The sequence below is a fragment of the Lepidochelys olivacea genome (genome assembly GCF_965140295.1).
Source record: "Lepidochelys olivacea isolate rLepOli2 genome assembly, chromosome: 7".
Classification (NCBI taxonomy): domain Eukaryota; kingdom Metazoa; phylum Chordata; order Testudines; family Cheloniidae; genus Lepidochelys; species Lepidochelys olivacea.
The window spans coordinates 1,224,954-1,250,327 of NC_140417.1; the positions used below are offsets into that span (position 1 = coordinate 1,224,954).

A 25,374-nucleotide genomic window follows, 5' to 3' on the forward strand; every position below is an offset into this window, starting at 1 on the left:
TGGGGGCGGGGTCTGGGGGGGTCAGTGGGAGGAGACTGGGGGGTTCATGGGGGGTCTGGGGGCGGGGTCTGGGGGAGTCAGTGGGAGGAGACTGGGGGCCGGGGGTCTGGGGGCGGGGTCTGGGGGGGTCAGTGGGAGGAGACTGGGGGCCGGGGGTCTGGGGGTTCATGGGGGGTCTGGGGGCGAGGTCTGGGGGGGTCAGTGGGAGGGGACTGGGGGCCGGGGGGTTCATAGGGGGGCTGGGGGCGGGGTCTGGGGGTCAGTGGGAGGAGTCAGGGGCTCGGGGGGGCGAGGCGCGGGCCGGGGCCGGGGGCCGGAAGCGGAAGTGGGCGGCACTTCCGGCGCGCGGCGGCAGCCATGTTGGAGCGGCGGCGGCGCAGCGGCGGGTTCGGGCTCCGCGGCGGCCGGTAGGTTGGGCCGGGGCCGGGCGGGGGCGCTGCCGGGCTCCGCGCTGCCGCCCGCCGGGACCAGCCCGCCCCGTCCCGAGCCGCCCCAGCTCTGCCCCGCCCCCAGCTCTGCCCCATTGCCCCGCCCCCTGCCCCTCCCCCAGCTCTGCCCCATTGCCCCGCCCCCGCCCCGCCCCCAGCTCTGCCCCATTGCCCCGCCCCCGCCCCGCCCCCAGCTCTGCCCCATTGCCCCGCCCCCTGCCCCTCCCCCAGCTCTGCCCCATTGCCCCGCCCCCCCAGCTCTGCCCCATTGCCCCGCCCCCGCCCCGCCCCCAGCTCTGCCCCATTGCCCCTCCCCCTGCCCCTCCCCCAGCTCTGCCCCATTGCCCCGCCCCCGCCCCGCCCCCAGCTCTGCCCCATTGCCCCGCCCCCTGCCCCTCCCCCAGCTCTGCCCCATTGCCCCGCCCCCTGCCCCTCCCCCAGCCCTGCCCCATTGCCCCGCCCCGCCCCCAGCTCTGCCCCATTGCCCTGCCCCATTTCCCCCTCACTCTGCCCCGCCCCCCTGCCCCACCCGGTCCCCACTCTGCCCGGCCCTCTGCCCCCGACCCTTCCCTCTGCCCCACTGCCCGGCCCCCCTGCCCCATGGCCCTGGTCCTCAGCCCTGCCCCCAGCTCTTCTGCCAGCCCCAGCCTGCTCCTCTCTTGGCCCTGCCCCCCCCCCAGCTCCTCCTGCCCCACAGCCTGTCCCGCTGCCCAGCCCCCCAGCTCCTCCTGCCCCACGGCCTGGCCCACTGCTCAGTCCTGCCCCACAATCTCCTATTTGCCCTGTCGTGGGGGCCTCCATCCTCACCCTGTCTCCCAGAGTGACCTGTTCTCCTCAGCATCTGTCTTCTGCCTTATATTCCCAAGAGACGCTCAGGCCCCTCCTCCACAGCCATGGGCCATCTTCCCTCAGAGGGCTCCCCATCCACCCTGTCCCCCAGGCTCACTGATGCAGTCAGTACTTGCCCCCCATGTTGTTCGTGACCCATACTCGTGCATTACAAGAACCAGAGAGTTGGCTCTGGGCCTGTGGTGAGACGGGGCGTTGGGTAGGGGTGGGAAGGATGCAGTAGCCGGGGAGGTCATTTGGGGGGAACAGGGAGCTAGGAGTGACCACCTTTCTCTTGGGCAGATGGGCCAGCTTTAAAACCTCCTGTGACACATGTTGTCTGCACCAAACACAGCCTGGTACAAGCAGCGTTCCTGAAGTGCTGAGTGGGGGGGGCAGGAGTGTCACCAGGGGTCAGGAGCGGTTCTGGGTTCAGGCAGCTCTGGGTGGCTTTTCCTCTGGGGATTCTGTCACAGGCTGTTGATCCTCTTAATAATGCGAATAATTTCAAGTAGTCATAAAAAGTAGCAACAAGGCCATGAAAGAAACACATAGCGGTTCAGTGCATCTGTGACCCGCCCTGTGCTGCGTACGCCCTCAGGTCAATGAGACTTTATTGGCACAACAAACTTTCCAAGTATTGCCAAAGGGTAGGAGAGTCAGAGCCTTCCAGAATCTGTTTTGGGCAGGTGTGACCTGCCCGCTGTGGGGTGTGCGCCCCACTGGAGAGCTAATCCCCTCTGCCCGCTTGTCATTATGTTCATTAATGGGTTGGTACATAGTGCCAGGCCATCCCCATCCTCTGGCTCCTCTCTCCCCAGGTCGGGCAGTTTTTCCGCATTGCTCTTTGAACAGATGTCTCTTCTGCTGCTGGATAATTGGTGGAGAGATTTTTCTCACATTTCATTGTACTCTAGACACTGAGGAGAAAGTGAATCTGTCCCACTGGCTGCACAGTCTCTTCTCTCTGGGTTCAGACTGTGCTTTGTAACAGCCAGTCTCCCCCGCATGGAGCCTGCCTTAGCTGTGAACTCTTCACTGCAGAGTGAGTGTTGCCGAGATCTGCCGGAGCTCACTTGGCTGCTGTTTTTCATTTGTCCTTCCCAGTGGCTTGGGTGCTCATGATGTTTTAGGGACTGATTAGCTTCTTGAGCACAGTTTGGGTTCTGGATGGGAATGTGCTTCAGTGGCTGGGATACTGAGCCCAGGAAGCGCTGTTATGTAGCAGTGGATTCTCAGCCACTAGGTAGTCGATGGGTAGGCTGGGTGGAATGGGGCTGCCATGCCTAAACCCCATCTCTCTAACCTGGCTCCTGGCTACTCAAAAAGTGATGCAAATGGCTCAGTTTGAGAAGGTAGAGTCATGCAGACAATTCCTTTCACCCCCAAGCCCTGGGAGATGGCTGCTAGTTGGTGTCTGTGTAGGATGTGCTGATTAGGAATGTGCACGTCACCCTAGGAGGGAAAGTATGCAGAGCTGAGCTTTTAATGAGCATGAAATGGCAGGAGAAGCCAAGGGCAAAGAATGGCCTTGCCATAGGGAGGTTTTCAGTTGGTTTCTTTCTGTGCAGATTGTGTCTTTAAATATACCCCCTTTATGGCCTTCAGCCACATGACACAGCCTTTCTAAGAAATCTCTGCTTGCCTCTTCCAAATATCATTGGAGTTTTGAGGAGTTAACTCCTTTCCACTGATCACTCGTGCAGAATGCCAGGTTATTCACTCTGCAGAATCCTCTTTGTTCTGGAATCGTCACACGTTTTGAAGGTGTCTGAACCTGTCTCCAGGGTTTGTCTTGTTAATACTTTAAATTGCCTCTTTGTGTTTGGAGGCCTTATGTTGATGGCCAAGAGCTATTCTGGTTACTCGAGGAGTATGGACCTTTTGGGTCATTTTTCTATAGAATCATAGATTCGCCATCCCAGCGGATGCACGTGGCATCACTTGATTTATTGAGGGCATCATCTGGCATGTGGGTGAACAAACTTGGGATTCAGCAAGAGACAGTGCTGTTGATTAGACGAGATATCATTTACATTGTATAAGTCAGTCACTTCTTAAACTTTACTTTTTATTAACATAAATATATGTTAAAGTAAGAACACCTCCTGGTCTGTTTCTGTATTAAAATGGCATTTCAAAAATCCACAGTAAGGTGTGCTGGCCATCTTTGTTCTTGGTGCAGGTTCCAATTCCCAGATGACGATTGAATATTCTGCACCTTTTTCAAAACATGTTAGTGATTTTGCATCCCTCCACTGGCTCCCCATTCTCTGTCCTACCAAACACAAGCTACTTGCCTTCATGGCCTATCTCCTCCCTCCCTATCTTCTTTCATTTACTATCAGGATGTCGACCTCCATCTCCCATTGGCCCGTGAGGTCAGCCTCCATTGCCTACACATGCTTTCTCTGCGCTGCCCCTCATGCTTGGGAGGAGCTCCCTGTAACACCCCCTCTCCCCTCCCCGAGCTATTTCATTATCCACCTTCAAACCCCTCCTTAACCTCTCCTTGGCCACGAGACCTACACACAAATGGACTGCGGTTTGGCTGTTGATTTGCAGAGACCACTGCTGATCATGCTGACCCATATTGTCTCACTGTTCCCTTGTGCTCCTTGTCTGTCTAGATCCTTCGGCTGGGTCTCATTTTATAGTTGGATTAGAAGCTTTTTGGGGCAGGGCCCATCTCTGTGGTCCATGACTAGGGCTCCTACGTGCTCTGGTAATAAAAATAATGATTCTGGAAGGGGGTTGCGGATGTGAGAATACCTGTGGAATCTATCTGAGGTGGTAGTCTTTGAAGGGAATGTTTGAGAACACTGAATTCCACTTTCTTACTGGTTCGAGAGGTGTCTCAGCAGCTACAGGTTTTACCAACTCTTCACTTTTTACCGCATTTGTCAGCCTTTAATTGCCATTTCCAGCATAGAATCAGCCTGTTGCGTCTGTGTTGGCTTCAGCCTGCTGGCCTAGTGTCACATGACTTTAGTTACCTTCCAGTTCCAGCACAGTGTTCTGCCATGATGGCTCCTTTCTGGGGGTGTGTCCTGTACTCAGCTCTTATCTCCGTTCCCCCAGGGTAGGTAGCTGAGTGCTGCTAAAGGTAATATCAGGGCTGGCCATCAGCCCCATGTGCGCAAGCCTCCAGTGGGTTAGATTTCCTACCTCATAGCTGGGTTTCTGTTGTGGTTTCTTGCCTCAGTGAAAAGCACTTTTGTATCGTCTTTGCGGAGTGAGCATCCTTGGATGAATGACGGTTTGTGTGACAGCAAATTGCAGACGACTGTATAAACAGGGGAATAATAGGAAGGAGGAGGAGGGAGGGAGGTCACACTGCCTTTGTCTGTGGCACTAGTGAGAGCACTACTGGAATAGGATCCAATTCTGGTGTCAGTACTTCAGAAAGGTTGTTGAAAAACTGGAGCAGAGAATGGTCAGAGGGTTGGAAGAAACATGGCTTATAGTGAGAGACTTAAGTAGCTCAGTCTCTTTAGCTTACTGAAGAAGATGCTGAGATGGCTTGATCCTGGTCTGTAAGCGCGAGGCAGGAAGAAGATTTCTGTAGCAGAGAGCTCTTTGATGTAGCTGACAAAGAGCAGAGTGAGCCAGTGGCTGCAGGTTGAAGTGTGAGACTGAAGATAAGGTGCACGTGTTTAACCATTGGAACAGCTGCCCTAGCAAGTGTGGTGGGTTCTCCGTCACTTGAAATCGTCACACCAAGCATGGCTGGTTTTCTAAAAGAGATGTGGTAGTTTAATCCCAAATGATTAGTCTGGACGCATGAGTCCCTTGGTGAGGTTCTCTGGCCTGGGTTACGCAGGGGGTCAGACTAGATGGTCACTGGCATTAACATTGTGGAGGGTTCTCCGTAGCCTTCCCTTAGAGGCATGGAGATTGGTGTTTGGGTTGCGCTAACTGTCTTCTCTTTCCCTTTGAGGTGTCCAGCGTTGGTTTTCAAGGAATTTGGACCTATTGGAAGCTCCTACTACCCTAATGCCATGAATATTGAGGTGAACAATGTGGAAGAAAAAGCTGTCCACTCTTGGTCAAGAATCTCTTCTGCAGGACAGAAAGCCCTGGAGGAAGCCCTCCGAGTCTTCAACCCCATGTCCAAGGACCTTTCAGACACCGAGACCCAGCTGGTGGCCTTCCTCCAAGGCCTCAAGGAGGAAGGCCACCAGCCCACAATCTTAAGGAGCAAGGATGTGTATGGGTACAGCTCCTGCACGGCGGCTACTCCCAGCCAGACACTCGAGAGCACACAAGACAGTTCAAGCACCGGCGCTGCTGTCTCTGACTGTAAAGCTCCGGTTAGAAGCCCTGCAGTGACAGCAGAGATTCCTGGGACACTTGCGGGGGTTTCAGTCTGCTCTCCTGACGTCCGCACCAAGCCTGTCTCAAAAGGTAGTTCCACAAACCTGCTGCTGAACTCATTGAAAGAGACACGGTCAGGCACATCGAAGGCCTCAGCAATGGGCTTCCCAGCTAATATGTACCCTGACGTGTATCCAGCCATGAGACTCTCTGTCGTTCTAGAAGCCTTGGTCCCACTGAAAGCCACAGCATCCTGTTTGGAGTCCAAATTCAAACCAGGGCATCTTGGAATCTCCCCCTCGGACCTGAAGCTCCTCAAGGCATCGGGTGCCTCGAGGCAGAACACTAAGCTACCCTCGGGGCAGTTAGACCCCAAAGGCTATAAACACGTAGTTAAGAAAGCGCCAGAATCTCCCGCTCTAGCTGTAACACTTCTGAAGGGAACTAAAGGTGGGGTGCTAAAGGAGAGTAATGCTTGCAAAGCATCTGGAATCCTGAATGGCAGGATTACAGGTAGCTCATCTCAGTGTTGCAGTGGGGGGTCACAGTCCAAGGCCTTTAAAAATAAAGCCAAGGAAGTTCCAGTGGGGAGAACTGAATGGAAAGACAGCAGTAGTCAGGAACCTGTTGGGCAGAAAAGGAAAAGAGCCGAGGAGGCGAAAGAAGCACCACAGAAGAAGAAGAAAAATGCCATGAATAAACCTGAACTAGGTCAGAGCACTTTGAACCTGCTGAGATCCCGGGCCATTAAGGTGGACAGCTCGTCATCAGACGATGAAGTGAGGCGGAGAGCACAGAAGATCCTTAGGGTTAACCTGTCCCCTGTGATCAAAATTCAGCCATTGTCCCCCTCTCACAATGTCCCCTGAGTTCCTTCCTTCCTTTTGTCACTTTTCTCTTAAATATATAAGTGTGAACCAGCTGCCAGGCTGTGGAAATATGTAAGAGCCACTTCCATTCTCTAGTGTCCGGCAACAGTATCACACCCGGTACCTGCAGACTTTGGGCAGCTTGCTCCACGGCTGTTGCTGGCTGCCTGGTGACATTCTGCAGAGTTGGACTGCACGAGTACAAACCCATGTTTAGAAATACAGGACAATGACTCCCAGCCCCTGTGGTGAGCTGAGCGAAGCCAGGTGCTAGCGTTCTGTGCTGTGCTTTTCTGAACGTGGTGGAGCGTACGTCTGTGCAGTGGGGAGCGCGTGACTTTCTCATGACGTTCATGCACTGTGATATTTTGTTCTTTTTCAAGCTGTACATTTATTGGTTTTATTTTGATCAAATTTTATAACTTTATTATATATCTATATATCTATACACACACAATGCCCTGGCACTGTCTGAAGACACATTTCCTCCGCCCCTCTGGATTTTGGTTCCATACCTTTTTTTTTTACCTGCCCGTCAGTCAGTTTTTTGTCGAAAGGTGCCAGGGTTTCTTTCCCATCATCAGTGTTGTTACCCGTCTGTTCTGGGCTCTCTTGAGAAGCTCAGAAGCAGACAGAATTATAGCCACACATTTGTCTCTGGAAACACCATGCCGGATGGAGACTTACCAGCTCGTAGATGAGTTTAGGTCTATCCTGTTCAGATGACCTCTTCAAAGAAAATGGAAAGTAGGGGAGGGCTGATTGGGCTGTTAGCGCTGAGTCTGTCTGACGGCTTCTGGGTGCCGCCCACCTTTCGCTATTAGCAGAAACGCTAAACACTTCCTGCGGGTTTGCTTCCAAAGAGCACCACGGGAAAGGTGCTGTTATGCCCTGTTCGTTAACTTAAAAAATGAATTTGTGGCTGGTTGTCAAACCAAGATCTGGGGCTGCCAATCCACGGATACTTGTTATTTCCTGGCCAGACTGTCACCACTTGCGTGCTGCTGAACATTGCAGTGACCTTCGGGTTTGGTCGAGAACTCGCCCACTGTGATTCTGAATGTATCGAGTGTTTGCTAACGTTCTGCTGGCTCCAGTGGAATGGGTATGGATGAGAACCAGAGCGCAGCAGCAGCAGGTTCATAAAACGAGTTTCCAGCAATTTTTTTTAACATTTCAAGAGAATACAGTATTAGTTTCTGGGGAGTGGTTTGCGTGGGGTTAAGCCACTGTATATTTATTTCTCATCCTGGATTTCAGATTTGCCAGCTCTTCTGGGATTTTAGGGTGGTGATCTGCTGCAGGGTATAAAATCTTTCTCTGCATAGAGTCTCCGTGCTTAGTTCTGTGTTCAGGGGAGCATGAGAAAACAAGGGGTAGGTGCCTCCTTCCCTCCTCACTGGGAGAGTCTGGCAGGTACGGGCTGGGAATATGCTAATCGCACTTGCAGTTGCATTGCTGGGTGTGATCTGAGGGCAGAGCCTTCACTGGTTACTGTTGGTTCTACGTTTTGCTGTTGGAAGCGGACTGCCAATTGCATGTGAACTATTGTAAAATTCCAGCTGTCAGTGCTGGAGGGGGTGTGACCATCGCCCTGCACAGAGAGACAGCCTTCGTCATCTCGCACTTGACGAGCAGGGCGTCTTGATCCAGAGACCATAAAAACTGAAAGGGACATTCTCCCCCCTTCTCCGGAGGAGAGTTGATCCAAAGTGCTGAGGCTGTTTGTGGGAGGTCCCCACCTCTCGCTCCTGGGAATGTGTCTCCTCTCCTCCAGGAGGCCCTGGGTTGTTAACACACAAGCACGCCAGAAGGTCGCACCTTTCTTGCATGCAGGGACAAGCTGGGCATCCAGTGAGGGAGCAGCATGTTAAGCCGTAGTGCATAGGCCGCAGCAGGGGGTGTCAGAGATGCTCCTCTGCCTGCCGCACCAACTGGACGCTGGGGCCTGATTTCCCTTTCCCTTGTGCCAGTGAAATCAGGCTTTTCCAGCTCCCCCAGCCTTCTGCCAGCTGATGCCTAGAGCACCTTCCGGGAGGTTGGGATGGGTTGGCTCTGGGGGCTCCCATGTGCTGCGTGTTACCGTGGATTCAGCCACCCCAGGCCATCGAGTGCAGTGTCCCACCTGGCGTAGCAGCTCAAACCGCTGGCTGGCTCCGCTGATCTGCTCTTCCACTTCGCATGGCGGCTCATAGCTGTTGCTTCCTTGGAAAGCCAGCACCTGGGAATTTGTGGAGCACCCTCCCAGCCCCACAGCAGTCACTCTGTCGTGAGTTGCTAGCTGCTAATGCCATTGCTGGCCAGGTGCTCACTCCACCGTAGTGCGTGCCCTTCAGTGGCTGCCCCGGGTTGGCTATAGGATGGAAATGTTTCCTTTTCACTCTTTGTTTTCACAGTCCTTGTGTTTCAATTTTGCAAAGTGTTCCCATTGCAGGAGTGGCACTGGGTGAGCAGGGGCTGTTTGATCACTTACCAGACCTGGCTCGTCTTTCCCATTTCCCTCCCTTCCCTCTGCTCAGCTCCTTCCCCATTTTTCAAGCAGGCTGAGAAATAACCTGCCCTCCAGTGAATCTTCCCAGTCTTGAGTGGGCTCTGGGTTGCTGCCTTACCCAGTGCTTCATTCCTCCTTTTCTCTCCTCTCTAAAGACAGGTTTCAGAGGAGCAGCCGTGTTAGTCTGTATCCGCAAAAAGGAAAGGAGGACTTGTGGCACCTTAGAGATAACCCATTTATTTGAGCATAAGCTTTCGTGAGCTACAGCTCACTGTCCACTGAGTGCCTCCGTTGCAGTGAGCTGCAGCCCACGGAAGCTGATGCTCAGATAAATGGGTTGGTCGCTACGTTGCCACAAGGCCTCCTGTTCTCTGCTCTAAAGGCACTGAAGGGTTATTTCCTGTTTTAGCCTTAGATTCGCTCACCATGCAGATTAGGAACCTGCGGAGGTGAGTTCAGCTCCCATTGAAGCCAATGAGAAATGCACCTGCTTATACCCAGGGCTGAATCCAGGCCTAGGTCCTCTCTCTATAGGTGAGCAGCTGTCTGTTACCCCCTGCAGCACTCTGCTGCCTGCCTCCCCACATCACTCAGCTCCCGAAATCTTTGCCATGTCCCTGAGGCAGCTCATGCTTCTCTCCCCCACTGCGACTGCACACGTCAAACGGGGCTTGTTGCCTCCACACTCCTGGGCCTCCCCGCTCGTCGCTTCAGAGTTCCTACAGTGTGTGGAAAAGGGGGTCCACCCAGGTTCCTGGGAGAGCTGGAGGTCGCTGTGGCTCTCCGCTTGGTTCGTGTGCCACTAGTCGGTTGTGTGTGTCAGCGATAGGCACTGAAATACGTTCTTCCTGCCCAGAATCCAGCAGGGCAGGTGTCTGAGCTTTCGAGGGTCTTCGTGGGCAGAGATGGCAGTGCAGTGGAGCGTTCAGGGGCTTGGTCCAGTGCAGGCGGGGAGTGCAGATAGCCCACTCGCCAACCCCTTCCCTTCATTGTTTCAAGGGGGGGTGCAGACAGAATGCAGCTCCATGCCACGGGTTGTTACTGTGATAGCCCCTGGAGACCTGTCTGCACGGAGCCCCCTTGTGAGGGTGCTGCCCAGACAGTGCTGGACTTGAGGGTATGGGCTCTTCCTTCCCACCACCGCCCAGGAGAGGAGGCATGGCCTTTTACAGCTTTGTTGTGTGCCCTTAGGCCTGGGGATAATCCTTTCCTGCCCATAGGGGCTGGGTTGGCACAGAGGTGTAAGGGCCTGTAGGATCGTTCTTACTGATTGATTGGCATTTCGGGCAGACCCGAAATGTGTACGCAGCCAGGGAGCTGGGGTGGCCACAGGGTCATATCTGGAACCGAGCCAGTAAATGCAGAATGCGTTGCCCTGCAGAGCTCGGCAGAGGTTGTTTTCAGTCTGTTTTGTATAGGTCCTCCAAGTGCCTAGTCTGGCGGTACTGTTCCTGGGTACCGGCAAAGCCGCGTGCTCAGCACTGCTTGTTCTGTGTGGATTAATGCTACCAGTGTTCTCATGAGGGCTGCAGAGGGCTGTCCGTAACCACGTTCCAGGGGTCATTTCCTCTCTGACTTACCTGCCAGCCAGGAGTCAGAGTTCGTGTTTCACCCGCCTGACTTGGCTGCACCAGTCACAAGTGACCCAGGACAGGGGCCCCTGCGCTTCCTTCTTTGTGGTAGGTGTTAGCGAGGCCATCAGTTCTTGCAGGGAAAGCAGCTACCTGAGCATGTGTCTGCGCAGGTCAGTGAAGGGGGGGCGGGGGTCTGATTTGGTTGAAAATCTGCTGTTAATGAGCAGAAATTTTAAGGCAAAGGTGTGTTGTGACCAGGCTGCATCTTCCTGCCTCTAGTTCCAATGAGAGGAATTTCTCCTTTGCTCCCTCTCTGCAAACCATGTTGTATGGTGTCGCTGGCAGAGACCCGCTGTGTGCTCCACCCCAGAGGTGGCTGCAGGAGTGACCCTGGTATGTAATCTCTAGAGCACTTTGCTGTGCAAAACGAAGGGATGATTTTGTAACTATTTCAATTGTGTAGCCCACCCTGTAGCGTGCCGTGTCCTGACCCTGTTGGTGGCTGGAGGGGAGGCGTCCGTGGAGTGGTGGTTAGTGGCTGAGCACGAGCAGAGTGCATGTAAATGGCCGTTGTCTGAACGCTTCTCAGAACAGGCCCTTGATGAAGGTGACGCTTCAGGCTGGATTGATCCGTCTTTGCCCTACATTCCAGGATGTACCAGCTCGGCTCCTGACACCCCACTCAGTGCCTCGCTCTCCCTGGAGAGATCTCGCCTTGGTACAAATCCAGACTGTTACATGCATTTGTTTGGCTGGGTTTCTGGTTCTTCCTGGTGGGCTCGAGGGGGATGGTTGGCAAACACCTCTTCTGTTGGTCTGGTTTACCTCAGTGACAGCATTGGCTTTGTGGCACAGCTGCTGGGTGCCGTGCTGTGCCCAGAGCGACGTAAATCGTGGCCCCGGGGAAATGAGCTTGTGTGCACCCCAGAGAAGGCAGAGGGGAAAGCAGCGTGGGCAGGAGTTACCGGTCAGTGTTAGCTGCCTGATGTAAACAGAGCTAAGCAGTGCTGTGGCGGGGCTCTTCCTCCCGAGCGTTCTCCAGCACTTCCTCCTGGGTGGCGGAGACTGCACCTTCAGTCACAAACAGTGCTCGAGAGGCGTCTCCCCGGCCCAGCCTGAGGGTGGGAATGGGCACTTGGGGAGACCCTGTGCATATTTATCTGAGGATAGAAGTAAGCAGCATTGTAGGCCCTTCGCTTCAGGGTGTGAGGGTCTGATCCAGCAGCTGTGCCAGCCCGGGGAGCTGCAAGTTTGAAATCTAGTCAGTGGGAGTCCTGTGCCAAGTGTGGTTTCCCATAACAGGCTCCTGCTTTAGTGTTTTCGCTCCCCAGTGGGTGTATGAAAACCCCCACGGACCGGGCCAGCTGCTGCCTGGACACCGAGTGCAGGGCCATGCACACAGTCCATGCCTGGGGAAAGAGGAAAATGTTTTCTTCTCCCCTCTCTGTAGCACTGGGGGGCGGACTCTCCATTCACCAGCGCAAGCCTTATTTCCTGGAGAAGTGAGTGTGTTCATTGTGCAGGATTTAAAGTGATGCTGATGTCTGCGACCCCTGTGGTCTGGGGGAGATGCCTTCCAGCAGCTAGAGACTATGCCCTATGGCAGATTGTCCCCTACCCCACTGTTCCTCTTCCCTTTGGGTGCCGCCGTGTCTTTTGCTGAGCTGTGCTGGACGGGTCCGAGGGGCCGTGACTGCTGGTGAGGGAGAGGAGCACGGTGCCGGCTTGGAGAAGGGGCTGAGTGCTGTGCCCCTAGGAGGTGCTCAGCCTTGCTGGGAGGGCAAAGCACCAACCTCTGGGTCTGTGTGTGTAACAGCAGCTTACAAAGCCGGCGCCCTGGCCCTGAGCTCTGCTGGGGCAGTGCCCGGTGCTGCCGAGGGGGAGGAGCTGGGATTAAGGGAAACCCAAGAAGCTGGCTGTGTGTGGCTGGCAGGCCTGTTTGGCTTCTGTACATGGCGTGTGCTTCTGGGGGATTGAGCTCAGCGAAGGCTGTGGAGCACCAGAGAGCTCTCAGATGCGTAGCCCTTTCCAGACAGTTTTCCCTTGAGTGGATCGGGCCTTGTGGGTTCTGGGCTGTGCCGTGGAGGGGCGGCTGGGGGCATTGCTCACGTTTGGGTTCCGTCCTCCCTCGCTTTGCAGCGGCAAGGGGGCTGATGTGACTCTTGTCTCTGCAGCGCTCGTGGCCCAGAGCCCTGCCCGGGCGGTGCCGATCCTTCCGATCGACAACACGAGAAAGAGGAGCGCATCTCGTCCGAGCATGAGCATCCAAAGGAAGTTCCCCAAAGGCGGTAATTAGCCCTTGCCCTGAGGAGTCCCTCAAAGGCCTTATTATCCCCAAGCCTATCCCTCTTGTGGTGTCTTAATGATCCCGTTCAGTTCCTGTAGCAGCGCACAGGTCTCCACGGAGGGCGTCTGGGGCCTTCCCGGGGCAAAGCCGGGTGCGCAGTGCTGCAGTGACAGAGAAGGCGCCGTACAGCCACAGCCTTGCTCCGAACCACCTCTCCCGACCCCAGGGGCACAGACGGGAATACAGAGCACTGGGAAATACGCCTCCTGCCACAGCTCGCAAGGGATGCCAGTTGGCACCTGGAGTTTACCAAGCGGTGCAGTTAGTGTCGTGTCTGGAGAGACACTGGCATCCCCTCTGCCTGTAGTGTCCTGCTGCAGCATTTCCGATGGGCGCTATTCACAGAGCCGTGGGATAGCGGGACATGGGGAGACTCTGTTGCCTGTGAGCTGGGAACTGTTCTTCATTGCCCAGCAGCCTTGGGAGAGAACTGGTCTCCTTCCGTTGCTGCAGCGTGACTAGCCTGCTTCTGCTTAGACTGGAGCCACCAGCTTTGCCATGGATCTTCTCTTTGTGTGTGAATTCAACAGCCCTGTACCAGCAGAGTGCTAGTCCCCAGAGCGAGCGGGCCTTTTCCTGCCAGCGGGTCTTGTCCCGGGCCTGCCGCCCCTGCTGTCAGCTTGGGAGCGGGATCGCCTGCAGGAGGGACCCCAAGTGCTGCTTATGTTGTGAATCTGAAACAACTGGCCCCCTTGTGCCGGGAGTGAACTTTCTACCCTTTGGTGTGTGTGTGGAGTGTTTCTGCCGCGCGGTCAGTGGTTTGCTGGGCTCGCTGTGTATCTTCGGAAGGCTGTTCAGTGAAGGGCAGTGGTCGTGTTGTCCCACTCTTACGAGGCAACTGGCCAGAACCAAACTGTCTCTTTTTCTTAAATGAAGTGAACTTTTTGTTATGAAATACGAGCAGGCGATCTGGCCCTGCCGTCCTTCAGTAAAATGGTGCTTCAGAACCCAGCCAGCTGCGTCCGGCTCCTCTTTGGGCCCTTCCTTGCCCTTGGCCAGGCTGCTGCTGTTGGTGGTAATGACTAACACATTATCAGGTGAACGGGGCAGAGCCTCGGGTGTGATTGGCTGCTGCACGGGGCTTGATTCTCTAACACTCAGCATTACGAGCCCTGCTCCCCTTGGCACCCTGTAGCAGCGTCAGCCAGTCCAACACCATGCACCCAAACAAACGCAGCATCTTGTCCTGGCCTCATCAACAGCTCATTAACTTTTCTCTCTCTTGCAGCGCCCATGAAGGCCCGAGGTGCCTGGCCGGGCAGGCCCAGGTGTCCAGGATGTACTGTCCGGGAATTACTCTGCAAGGGAAGTGTTCACAGTGATGTGTTACAATGTCACTGTCCTGCCAGGAAACCAGGAGTGGCCAGGTGCAGGAGCCAGGGAAGGACGCTAGGGCTTCCACTATTCCCCCTTCCTGACAGTTAGGACGCTGCTCCCCAGGGCAGGAGCTGGGAGGGGCTGTGCCATACGGGGCTTGTCTGTATGCCTTCCTCCATCTGTTCAGCTTCCTGCACTGGGCGCCGGCTCTGCCTCTGCCATCACGGCCCACCTCTAAAAGGGGTTGGGGGAGGTGCTGCCCCTTGGCTTCCCTGGGAGCAGCGGGGTTGGAACTCTCGAGCCATGGTCCCGGGTGGCTCTGTGCTGTGGCTGAGGAAGGCAGCAGTCCCACCCCTGCACAGTACCTTGCCTTTGGCAGCACTGAATTTCATCTGCCATTCTCTTGCCTGGCCACCTAGCAGAAGGGGGCCCAGCTCCTGACTGGTGCAGAGGACTGAATTTTCGAAGATGGAGGCCCTGGCTGGTGTTAGGGTGACCAGACAGCAAGCGTGAAAAATCGGGTTGGGAGGGGGGTATTAGGAGTCTATATAAGAAAAAGATCCAAAAATCGGGACTGTCCCTATAAAATCGGGACATCTGGTCACCCTAGCTGGTGTAGACATGCCCGTTCCCGAGCCTGTACATTTGTTGGATAGTACATGCAAAGCCAGGAACCAGCTGCATGTGAACAGCGAGGTGATGGGTATTTGGGGGGGTTCCCCGGTTGCATGTGCAGTCCTGGCTGTGCTTTCACCTGCCCCTCGTCCTGCTCCTGGGCCTTTGCTCGGAGCGAAACTGCCCTGTTCCTCTGCTCGTTCCCCAGGAGAACTGCAGGGTGGATGCAGGATTGTCAGACTCCGAGGTAAAAGCCAGGGGCAATCCAGCCCTACTCGTGGCCCTTGGTGGACCTGGGAGTCCAGGTGTGCTTTCCCTGAGCTGGGATGGGAGCTGTTACCATGAAGTCCTCCAAGGACCTCAAAATGGGGGCAGTCTGGGGTTTCTGGACCTGCAGCATTTGGGTTTCTGCATGAGAAGCCCCATTATGTCCTGGTGCATCTCCCTTCCCTTGTCCTGCTGGACTCCTGGGCCCTTCCCCCTCTGCTCTTTCCTTCTCCAGACTCAAGCCCTTTGGTCCTGATCTGCTGCAGCACTGGCCTGGGGAATGGAGCAGGGTCCTCCTGAGCCCTCTCTGCAGGCTGCAATAGCAGCAGCTGCTGATAAAACAGCCAGGTGTGGCCTTGGATTTACACTCCCACCAGAAAGGGAAAGAAACCACCGCTCCCCTCCCGCATTCCCAGGATCACTTTTCCCCAGGCCAGCTGCCCATCACTGCTCTGCAGCCGCCCTTACCCCTGGGTCACACACGCAACCCAGCTGCACTGGTGTCAGCAAACGGAGCAGGGTGGGAAAGGGTCCCACCACAGAGGAAGAAATAAGGCAGCTCTCCCTAGAGACTTGCGGGCGAGGACTGCAGAGCATTTCCCTGAGCTCTGGATGAAACGTAGGAAGAAGGGTTATCCCTGTGCACATAAACTGCTCTGTGTCCCCCAGCCCCCAGGGAATGGAAAGCAGAGAGCAGCTCCCCTGGTTGTATCTAGCTCTTCCCAATCCCTGGGTCTTGTGTCCGTGGGGATGGGCCGGGTGCCATGTTTCAGTGTAAACACTGTTACTCTTCTGCTAGCTGGTGCCAGCAGCCGCAAAAGCCAGGTTCAGTGTGCAGGGGTTCCTCTTAGCAACACACACCAGCAAGCCTCTGCCCCGTACGGTGGGTTCCACCGTCCCCAGGCAGCTTGGGGAGACCCCACCCTCTCTCGCATGCACTGAGCCTGTGGAGAACCAGAGAAGTTTTATTAAAAGGGAACAAACCCAGCATCAATTTGGCAAACTGCAACAGCTCAAAAGCACGTGGCCAGAAGTAACATCCGCCCCCACACTGAGTGCCTTGGGCTGTGTCCTCTGCCTCAGTTTCCCACCTGGCAGTGTGACAGTCCAGCAGATGAAAGTCCCTTTAACGTGGCAAGCCACTGCCCCCCACTCACAGTTGGTGGTGCAAAGTCAGCCAAGGCCCAGGATTCAGGGGTGCGTCACAGCAGGTCACCTCCCACCCCTAACCGGGGGACGAGCAATGCCACACGCTCTCACTGCCTCCAGCCCTGCGGTTTCACCACGGAGCCCAGGCCTTAGCCATTTCACTGGGGAGTGGGGACCCTGCGTTCATCTTTCATAGCAACGCTGTCCCCTCTGCAGCTCTCCAGCTCAGCCCCCGAACCTCTCAATGGAGTCTGACCAGCTCAGCCTTTAAACAGAGGGCGGGAGGGTCAATGAGCAACTAGGACTTGCTAAGCAGCATCATGTCACCAGGTGGGAGCCCCCCCCGACCCCTTTGGCCTGGGCTGCTGTTCCGGGGGCCTCACGAAAGGCCACTCAGACCCTGCTTCCAGCTGTCGGTGTCTGCACACGCTGAGCCGGGAGCCGGGGCCTTCCCCTTCAGCACGCTTTGCTGGTGGACTGCCGAGGAGTCTCAAGTAGGTCCTGGCTTGTGGCATAGCTGCCCCCCCTTGGCAGGGGGTCTGTTTCAGGCTCCTCTAAGGTACCCTGGTGGGCTGGGGGGGGGCTCCAGTCAGCGTGGCTCCAGATCACTGGTGACCCCCCTGGAGAGCTTCCCCAGACAGGGGGCCCGTGCTGGGCAGTGCCCGGCCTGCTGGGGCCCCATCCTGGCAGGCCTGGTAGCAATGCTGGCAATCATCCCTGCCTGTTGCGGTGCTGGGCAGCCCGGATTCCCGGGAGCCCTGGCCTGGCCTGGTGGGGCTGGGGCGCTGGCCGCCGGGGGAGCTGGGCCCAGCCGGACCTGCGGCCGGTCAGCATAGAAAAGGAGCAAGGCACCCGCTGGCTGGCAGAGCTGCCAGGGCGGGGGCAGAAGGTGGAACTTGTTCCCGGGTGTATGTGGCTGAAATGAAGCCGAAGGCTGAGCACAGAGGCCTGCCTGGCTCTGGGGTGTCCCGCGTCCCCCCGTCCTGGGCTGGGGACGGGCTGGCAGCCCAGAACCAGCCCTCCCGCCCACGGCGGTCCCGGCTCCAGACAGCCACAGGGAGCCAACAGGGGTCAGCGTGAGCCTGGGCTATGGCTCTGCAGCCCCATTTCTCTGCCCCCCCCGTGTCCCCCCAGCAAGCCCTGGCCGTACGGGGCTCTGAGGAGCCGGCTGGTGGGGGCCTGGCCGCAGCCCAGGGTCAGCAAGAGGGGCTGGACCCACAGTGTGTCCTTACTACCTCCCCGCCATGTGGGGTCAGCCCAGCCCCCCTTCCCTCCCTGACCCCAACGCTCCTGGCCAGTGCCCTGCCCACCCCCTGGTGCCCACCAGCCCCCTGCCCCGCAGGCTCTGCTGCCCGGTCATCCGGGCGGGAGGAGATGGTGGTGCCATGGCAACCCTTGCACAACAGGCCGGCACCGCGGGGCCTGCAGGTGAGATGCGCCCAGTGACTGCGAGCCAGGGCCCGGGGGCCACCAGGACCTCGCCATGGGGGGGGCTGGCTCTCCCCATTCCCCAGCAGAGCCTGGGTCCCTGTGTGCTGAGGTGCAGCTCAGAATCCAGGGGAGAAGGGGGGCTGAGTGCTGGGGTGAGGCGGGGGGCAGGGAGCCATGACTGTGATGGGGATGGGGTGGGGCCCAGTGAAGGGGGGGAACCATGGCAAAGGGTTTAGCTCCCCATCAGGGGGTCTCCTCTGCTCCTCGCCCCTCCCCCTCTGTTCTAGTGGAGTCCCAGTGGCGGGATGTGACAAAGTGGGACTGTTCTTAATGTTTCCTCTGAATAGTGTGGGGGTGCCTCAGTTTCCCCTAGGTAGTTCTTAAGTATCTAGGTGGTGGGATGGGGGTGTATTATCGTTGCAGAGCCCTAGAGGGCAGGTGTGTGCAGGGGTCTGGACACAGAGAATGGCCGACACCCTGTTTCCTGGCCACTGATGGCCTGGGCCCTTCCCCCCTGCAAGGTGAGAGCTAAAGGGTTGGAGAACAAAGGAATCCGGTGACCTCCTGGCCCGGGAAAGGGACAAAGCCCAGAGGAGGAGGGGCTGGAGGGAGTTTCAGTTTGGGGCTGGCTGGGACATGGAGTGAAGTGCAGACGGGGTTGTCTGGCTCACTGCCCCCCAAAATGGACCCAGCTGAGGGGTCCTGTTCTCTGCACCTACAAGCTCTGTTTTAGACCATGTTCCTGTCGTCTAATAAACCTCTGTTTTACTGGCTGGCTGAGAGTCACGTCTGTCTGTGGAGTTGGGGTGCAGGACCCTCTGGCTTCCCCAGGAGCCCCGCATGAGCGGACTCGCTGTGGGAAGCGCACGGAGGGGCAGAGGAGGCTGAATGCTCCAAGGTCAGACCCAGGAAGGGGGAAGCCGGGTGAGCTGTGTGTCCTGCAGACAGGCTGCTCCCAGAAAGGAGACTTCCCCAGAGTCCTGCCTGGCTTCGTGGGGAGCAGTTCCAGAGCATCGCCCGGGGACTCCGTGACATGGGGGCACCAGGTGTCCGGCCCCATGGAGGCAGCACCCAGCAGCCAAGCCCCCTGCAAGGGGAGCAAGAGCCAGAGGCTGCAGGGGATCGAGGAGGAGCCCCTGGCCAGCCCCCCGCTGGACTATCGGCAGTACCTGTACAGGTGAGCGAAGGAGGGGAGCCCCTCCCCAGGGGAGCCCTGCAGGCATTGGCAGAGTGGGCTGGGCTCGCCCCATGGAACAACCAGCCCAGTGCGGCCCCAGAGGAGATGCCAGGCGCCCTGGCAGGGCCGGCACCATGGCTGCTTGGGCACTCGTGGGCACCAGCCGGGCAGGGACGTGGTGGGCTGGAGCCTGAGTGGGGTGGGCCAGATCCTGGGTGGATTCCGGGTGGGTTAGGTCCTGAATAGGGTGGGCCATGGCAAACTGGGTGGATCCTGGGCCTGGGCGGGGGGTGGCACATACCCATCCTGGGTGGGGGCAGGCAGGACGAAGGGGGTGGGCCAGGCAAGGTGCTGGGCTGCGTGCTGTGACCTGCTTCCTTCCCCGCAGCCTTCTGGGCCCTGAAAGAGCCGAATACTTCCTGAGCCCGCCAGCCCTGGAGAGGTGCAGGAGCCCCGGGGAGCAGGGCCTGCTGGAGGCAGTGGGAGGTAAGGTGCCCAGCCCCAGCCCCCTGGCCTCAGGAGCCAGCACTTACGGCCCTGGCTGCAGATCCTGAGCCCCGTGGCCTGGGCTGGCTGCACAGGCTGATCTGCTCACGCCACTGCCTTGGGGCCTGTCCATTTCCCAGCCTCACGGGCCTGTCCCGGGCCCTGCCCATTGGCCAGGTTGGCTCCAGCCATTGGGCCATGGCTGGCTGGATAAATAGTAGCAGCCCTGCGGCCCCCAGCCAAGGGTGAGCGCGGGCCCTGGGCTTGGGGCTGGCCAGGGCTGGGCACCAGGCCCTGCCTGGGACACTTGGCCTGGACGTGCCCCTTCCCCCAGGGGCCAGTGCTGAGGAGCTCTGGCAATTCCTGCACGAGGAGCCAGGCGGCAGAGGCCGGGACGGGGCGGGCGCTCTCCGAGCAGGTGAGGGGGCTCCTGGGCTGGGGCACAGATTGTCCCTGCGCATGGGATTGCCATGGGTGAGAGCTGGCTTTGCCCCGATTCCTACCCCACAAAGGTGGTCCCCCCTCTGGCGGGTCTGTGAGAGCCACTCTGTCCCTGGCAGGGCACCAAGGCTGTATGGGCTGGGGACCCCCATGCCCCTCCTGCCATATAAGGGGACCCCCTCGCCCCCCCCACTACATAAGGGCCCCCCACGCCCCTCCCTCACCTTGTTACATGAAGGCACCCCCTGCCCCCTCCCCCACCATGCGAGCTCTCCCGCACCGTGTGTGGGTGCCATACTCTGTCTCTCCCCACTCCCCCATGGCACTGCCCCCTGCAGGTGCCCGGGCTGGGAGGCGCCGCTCTCACGCCCAGGATGCAGCGGGTGGCCCAGTGGAGTCGGCAGCTGCACGTGATGCACCGGCTGGGGGAGCTGCACCAGGATGCAACCAGCCTGCTGCTGGCCAGGGAGCCGCTCACCGACCTCAATGACAGCCAGGGGGTCCAGGGGCCGGCCCGTTATCTGCACCGGGCTCTCCAGGGAGGTGTGTGGCTGGGGGTGGTGGAATGAGGGCAGTGGGCTCTCGGCCGTGGGCGCGTGCCCAGCGTCGTCGGCACGTGGGCAGGGCCGGCTTGCTGGTGCAGAGCTTAGCATTTACTCTCGGGCAATACATCCCATCTGATGTACACAAACCTGCCGCCCCTGGCTGCGGGTACTGTGCCCCTCCCGACTCGCCGGCTGGGCCTGGCCCCCTGGCAGGGACGCCCCCCTGGCTGCGGGTACTGTGCCCCTCCCGACTCGCCAGCTGGGCCTGGCCCCCTGTCAGGGACGCCCCCCTGGCTGCGGGTACTGTGCCCCTCCCGACTCGCCGGCTGGGCCTGGCCCCCTGGCAGGGACGCCCCCCTGGCTGTGGGTACTGTGCCCCTCCCGACTCGCCGGCTGGGCCTGGCCCCCTGGCAGGGACGCCCCCCTGGCTGTGGGTACTGTGCCCCTCCCGACTCGCCGGCTGGGCCTGGCCCCTTGTCAGGGACACCCCCCTGGCTGTGGGTATTGTGCCCCTCCCAACTCGCCGGCTGGGCCTGGCCCCCTGTCAGGGACGCCCCCCTGGCTGCGGGTACTGTGCCCCTCCCAACTCGCCGGCTGGGCCTGGCCACCTGTCAGGGACGCCCCCCTGGCTGTGGGTACTGTGCCCCTCCCGACTCGCCGGCTGGGCCTGGCCCCCTGGCAGGGACGCCCCCCTGGCTGTGGGTACTGTGCCCCTCCCGACTCGCCGGCTGGGCCTGGCCCCCTGGCAGGGACGCCCCCCTGGCTGCGGGTACTGTGCCCCTCCTGACTCGCCGGCTGGGCCTGGCCCCCTGTCAGGGACACCCCCCTGGCTGGGGTACCAGGCCCCTCCCGACTCGCCGGCTAGGCCCGGTGATGGCGTCGGCTTGCTGGTGTTCTCCATAGGGAGCTGTGGCTCCTTGCCAATCTCAGGGCGTCTGCACGTGGCTGGCAGCTCAGAGCTGGGCACAGGGTCACTGTGCCCCGTTGGGAAGGGAATACTTGCGACGGCCTTGCTGCGCGTCTGCCGGCGGCTGCCGGGAGCGCTCCCCCGGAGAGCCGGGCCATGCCCAGCGGGGGCCGGCCCGACACCGAGGGAGGGGCTCGCTGCAGGACCAAAGGCAGCATCATTCATGGTGCCAGAGAGCGGGTAGGGGCTGGGGGCTGCCTGCAGGCAGCCAAAGTGGGGTGTGCCGGGCCCAAGCCTTGGGCGGCGGTGCCCGCCCCCTGCGCTGCGTGACTCCCGGGGCCATCTCACGCCAAACGCCAGGCGGCTCCGGGCCGGAGCCAGGCAGCTCGGCACTGACTGGCACCAACAGTCGCGTGTCAGGCTGGCCAATGGGCGGCTCCAAGCAGGAGACGTGGTCCAAGTGTTGTACGTGGGGACAGCCCTGGGGGCCCTGCGCAGGCAGAGCCGGGCACTCCTTGGCACGCAGCACGGCCCCAGCCCCAGGGCCTGCCTGCCGCCCGAGCTTCCCCGCCCGCTGCAGCCGCAGCCTGAGGTCCCCGTCCCTCCCCATGGCTGCAGGGCCAGCTGGGGCCGGGCCAGGCCTGGGCAGGGCAGGGCTGGGCAGGCCGGGGCAGGCGCTCCTGCAGGCACCAGGCCTCATGCCCTCCCATGCTGCCCTTCCCTCGCAGCGAGGAGCAGGGCTGGCAGCTCAGGGTGCGGGGCTCACTCCCCCGGCCCAGCTCCAGCTTGGCCTCTCCCCTGTGTGCAGGGCTGGGAGAGCCGCTGTACCTGGCCTCCCGCTCACCTTGGCTGAGCCGCTGGGCCCGCCCCACCTGGCACCGGTGGTGGGAGGAGGAGCCTGGGGGAGGGAAGCTTTGCAGGAACAAACAGCCCAGCCCTGAGCAGAGCTGAGCTCGTTGGCGGCGGGTGGCAGGCCACGGCTGGGGGTCCCGGACGGGCGTGTGCCCACCTGGCCAAGCGCCGCCCCCTCCAGGGACACCGAGCAGCTGCGGCCGTACAGGTACCAGCCCTGGCTCTGCATACTGCCTTCGCGCCCTTCCCTGGCCTGGCGGCACCAGCCCAGCCCCCTGCCTGGCTCGCTCTCGCTGCGTGGGCAGAGCCGTGGTGCCCTGCAGTGGGCGGGGCGGGCTCCTGCAGCAGCACCCGTGTTCGGGGTGGGAAGGGCTGATCGTCTCCCTGGGGCAGGGCTGGCCACTCTCACCCACTGGAGACCCTCTGAGTGGGGCGTGAACCCTGTGTCCTGCCATGTCCCAGGCGGGCAGTCTCCATGGGTTAGTCGGGCCTGGCCCCGGCCAGTGCCAACAATAGTGTGCTGTGTGACACAGCTGCCCCACTCCCGCCCAGAGGTGGCAGCTTTGCGGTGAGGGGGGAAGTGGCGTTTGGCCTGGAGGCCGGGCAGTGCTGCGGGGGTGGGAGGCCTGGAGGTGCACAGAGCTCGCTGGAAGGGCAGAGAGCTGTGGGCATGGTGCCCTGTGCACTGGCAGACGATAGCCGGGGAAGGGTGATGGCCCCTGCCCAGGGCTGCTGTGACAGGCCTGTGGGTGTGTCCCCTGCCATGTGGTGTCCCGCCCTGGCCAGCGCAGACGTGGGGGGAGCTCTGGGAGCTCTGCTCACAGGTGGGGTGGAACAGAGCCATTGGGGCTCACAGCCTTTCTGGGGTGGGCCTGGGACCCTGGGCTGCTATTCCCTGGGGGGCGACCGTGCCCCTGGGGCGGCGCTGCCGGGCCTGGGGCCCCGGCTGGAGGCTCAGCACATGCCCTGGTGCGCAGGCCACGTGGTGCCTGGCCTGGGCCAGCGTCCATGGGGCTGACCCACGTCCAGGAGGAAGTTCAACAGCTGGGTGCGGGGCAGGGGCAAACCTCTCAGGCACGGGGGTTAGGCCTCTCTGCCCTGGCCAGCGCCCTGCAGCAGGAGGGACCAGCCATGTGGGGGGAGCTCTGGGGGCGACAAGAGGGTCCCTGAGCCAGGCTTTGGGCCGGGGGAGGCCGCTCCCGCGCGGGGGCAGAGCTGACGCTGGGACAAGGGATGGGTCTGGCTAGCTGGAGTCCTGCAGGCTGCCGGGCTGGGCCCCATCTCTGAGCCCCACAGAGGTCCCTGAGGCTGCCCACCAGGCCATGCCGCGGGGCAGGGGACAGGGCCCTAAAGCAGCAGGGAGCCCGAGTTGTGGTGGGGTCCCTGTGTGGTGCCCTCTAAGGCAGCCCCTCCTGGGAGTCAAACTCAGGCTGTCCCCTCCTGCAAAGCCCGCCCCTTGCCACCAGGACCTGGGCTTACCTGGGTCCTTGCCAGCCCCTGGGGCTGAGCTGCTCTCCAGAGATCTCCCAGTCCCCTGAGCTCAGAGATCTCCCAGTCCCCTGGGCTCAGTGGCCTGCCATGCCAAGGGAGCTGGGGATGTGTGGCGCGTGGATGCCCCCGGGAATGGAGCTGGCTCCCTCCCTGCCCAGCCTCCCTGGGCGCGGGGGACATTGGCTGTTTGCAGCCTGCCCTCTCCCCGGCCTGGCCCAGCGGCTGCGGGGAGGCTGGTGGCAGCAGCCGTGGGACGCGCAGCCCTGCTGCTCTCCCGGGAGAGCCTGGGGCAAGACACAACATGCACATTCCTGCCTGGCTGGGGCCAGCACCCTGGGAACGCGGGCGCCAGGCCTGCTGGGCGCAGGGCTCGGTCTGCTCCTGTCTTCCTGGCCGTGGCGCGGCTTCAGCCGGCTCTGCTCCCATGCTCTGTGGCTTGAGGCCAGCGGGGGGCAAGGAGCGGGCCCTCTCCCCCCCAGCGCGGCAGGAAGCGGCACTAGGTGGCCATTTGTCACAGCCCCTTTGCCCAGAGTGGCGGGGGGAGCCAGACCTGGCCCCTCAGCTGGTCTCTGCGGAAAGCTCGGGTGCCTCCCCGCCCAAGCGCGCCCTGTGCCCCAGGAGGTGGCGAGACGGGAGCAGCTCCCTCGGGTCACGCCCAGCGGGGCGACCGGTTTGACTCTAACTCTAGCCCCTGGTGAGCCGGGAGTCTGGCCCCGGCCGGCTCAGGCCCAGAGGCCCCGGCAAGCCCCGGCTGGCCTGCGTGCACTGCCGAGCAGAAAGAATCGGCTGTGACATTCCCGTAGCCTGGAGACCGTTAGTCCCTTTCACAGCCCCAGCCCCGATTTGAATAAGAATCGCTCTGTCCCGGCCTCCCTGCCCTGGGAGAGGAGCTGGGTTAGTTTTACCCATCGCTCCCCTTGTTTGCCAGGTTGTTTTTGTGCTCCGAGTTCTCACGCTGCCCGCCCAGGGCTCGGGGACTCGCAGGAGCAGGAGGGGCGCTCTCGGGGGCCGCCTCCGCCCCAGCCGGCCGCCAGCTCCCCCTCCCCCAGCCCATAGTGGTGAGTGGCTGCCAGGGCCGCGGGCTGCACCGCTCAAACGTGAGTACCGGGGCGGCTCTGGGGTGAGCGGGAGGGGGCTGCCCGCGGAGCCTGCTGCCCTAAGGTGCCCGGCCCAGGCAGCGACATTAATGCTCAAGCTGCCTGGATTTCTCCTGCAGCCCCAGAGCCCTGTGCCCAGCGGGGGGTAAGTTGGCAGGAGGGTGCCCAGGGGCAGCAAGAGGGTCCAGGAGCCAGGGCCGAGGCGGAGCAGGCTGAGGGGAATGGGCTTGCCCAGTACCCCCCAGCCAGTCGGGGCAGTGCCAGGAAGAGAACCCAGGTGTCCTGAATCCCTGTCTCGATGCTCCGAGCTGGGCTGGCTGCTCTGCATCTCGACCCCAGGTTAGCATGGTTGCGTCCCACATGGCGCTGGCGGGGGGACACTGCCCACTGGGGCAGTTTGCCCTCACGAGAGCTGGCCCTGCCCCAGGGCACTAGCAGACAGCCTTGCCCTGGACCACATGCATCAGTTCTGAGACATGGGACCCCTCAGCCATGGGCAGCTCCAGCCTGCCCCCCGATCCCGCAACTCCCCAGAGCCGGAGTGGGGCAGCAGGGTAAAGCCAGGCAAGGTGAGCGGGGGGACCACACGTGCTGTCCTGGGGGTAGCTGAGCAGTGCCTGACTTCTGGGGCAGTCAGCCCCATGGGTGCCCTGGGTCTGCTGACCAAGGCCCAGCCCCGGCATCGGGCATTAGCAGTGCCAGGGAGCCCTGGCACCTCTCACCTGCAGGACTGGCAGGAAGGAGT

General features: G+C 60.2%; 3 protein-coding genes across 7 annotated transcripts in view; all 3 read left to right on the forward strand.

Moving 5' to 3' along the window:
• The first annotated feature begins 338 nt into the window (after positions 1 to 338).
• On the forward strand, positions 339 to 13,805 carry CCDC71 (coiled-coil domain containing 71). Of its 5 annotated transcripts, XR_014712464.1 has the most exons (3): positions 1,192 to 1,459; positions 5,205 to 7,580; positions 12,682 to 13,805. XR_014712464.1 is itself a non-coding variant. In XM_084634696.1 (2 exons), the coding sequence occupies exons 1-2, from the start codon at positions 358 to 360 to the stop codon at positions 6,440 to 6,442; spliced, it is 1,296 nt and encodes a 431-aa protein (XP_084490822.1). In that variant the 5' UTR covers positions 339 to 357; the 3' UTR covers positions 6,443 to 13,805. The 5 variants fall into 5 exon arrangements, 4 of the variants coding, with proteins under 4 accessions (XP_084490822.1, XP_084490824.1, XP_084490821.1 ...); XM_084634696.1 differs by lacking the exon at positions 1,192 to 1,459 and adding an exon at positions 339 to 407 and having other exon boundaries at positions 5,197 to 13,805; XM_084634698.1 differs by lacking the exon at positions 1,192 to 1,459 and adding an exon at positions 340 to 407 and having other exon boundaries at positions 5,205 to 13,805.
• Positions 13,806 to 18,241: 4,436 nt separating this feature from the next.
• Positions 18,242 to 24,582, forward strand: LOC311524125 (uncharacterized protein). Its single transcript, XM_084634917.1, has 4 exons — positions 18,242 to 18,810; positions 19,199 to 19,296; positions 20,076 to 20,280; positions 24,461 to 24,582. Exons 1-3 carry the CDS (start codon positions 18,692 to 18,694, stop codon positions 20,225 to 20,227), a joined length of 369 nt encoding a protein of 122 aa, XP_084491043.1. The 5' UTR covers positions 18,242 to 18,691; the 3' UTR covers positions 20,228 to 20,280; positions 24,461 to 24,582.
• The window catches only part of LOC311524124 (laminin subunit beta-2-like), a 48,265-nt gene continuing 47,389 nt past the window's right edge, over positions 24,499 to 25,374 (forward strand). Inside the window, exon 1 of the mRNA XM_084634916.1 lies at positions 24,499 to 24,629. The gene's annotated coding sequence lies outside the window, so the exon portion shown is untranslated. The remainder of the gene's footprint in view (positions 24,630 to 25,374) is intronic.

Bases quoted from the DNA above. Each gene is read 5' to 3' on its own strand.
- LOC311524125 (XM_084634917.1), top strand. From the start codon at position 18,692: ATGGAGGCAGCACCCAGCAGCCAAGCCCCCTGCAAGGGGAGCAAGAGC. The intron at 18,811-19,198 runs GTGAGCGAAGGA...CCTTCCCCGCAG, and splicing joins TATCGGCAGTACCTGTACAG to CCTTCTGGGCCCTGAAAGAG. The intron at 19,297-20,075 runs GTAAGGTGCCCA...TGCCCCCTGCAG, and splicing joins CCTGCTGGAGGCAGTGGGAG to GTGCCCGGGCTGGGAGGCGC.
- CCDC71 (XM_084634695.1), top strand. From the start codon at position 1,399: ATGTTGTTCGTGACCCATACTCGTGCATTACAAGAACCAGAGAGTTGG. The intron at 1,460-5,204 runs GTGAGACGGGGC...TGAGGTGTCCAG, and splicing joins GAGTTGGCTCTGGGCCTGTG to CGTTGGTTTTCAAGGAATTT.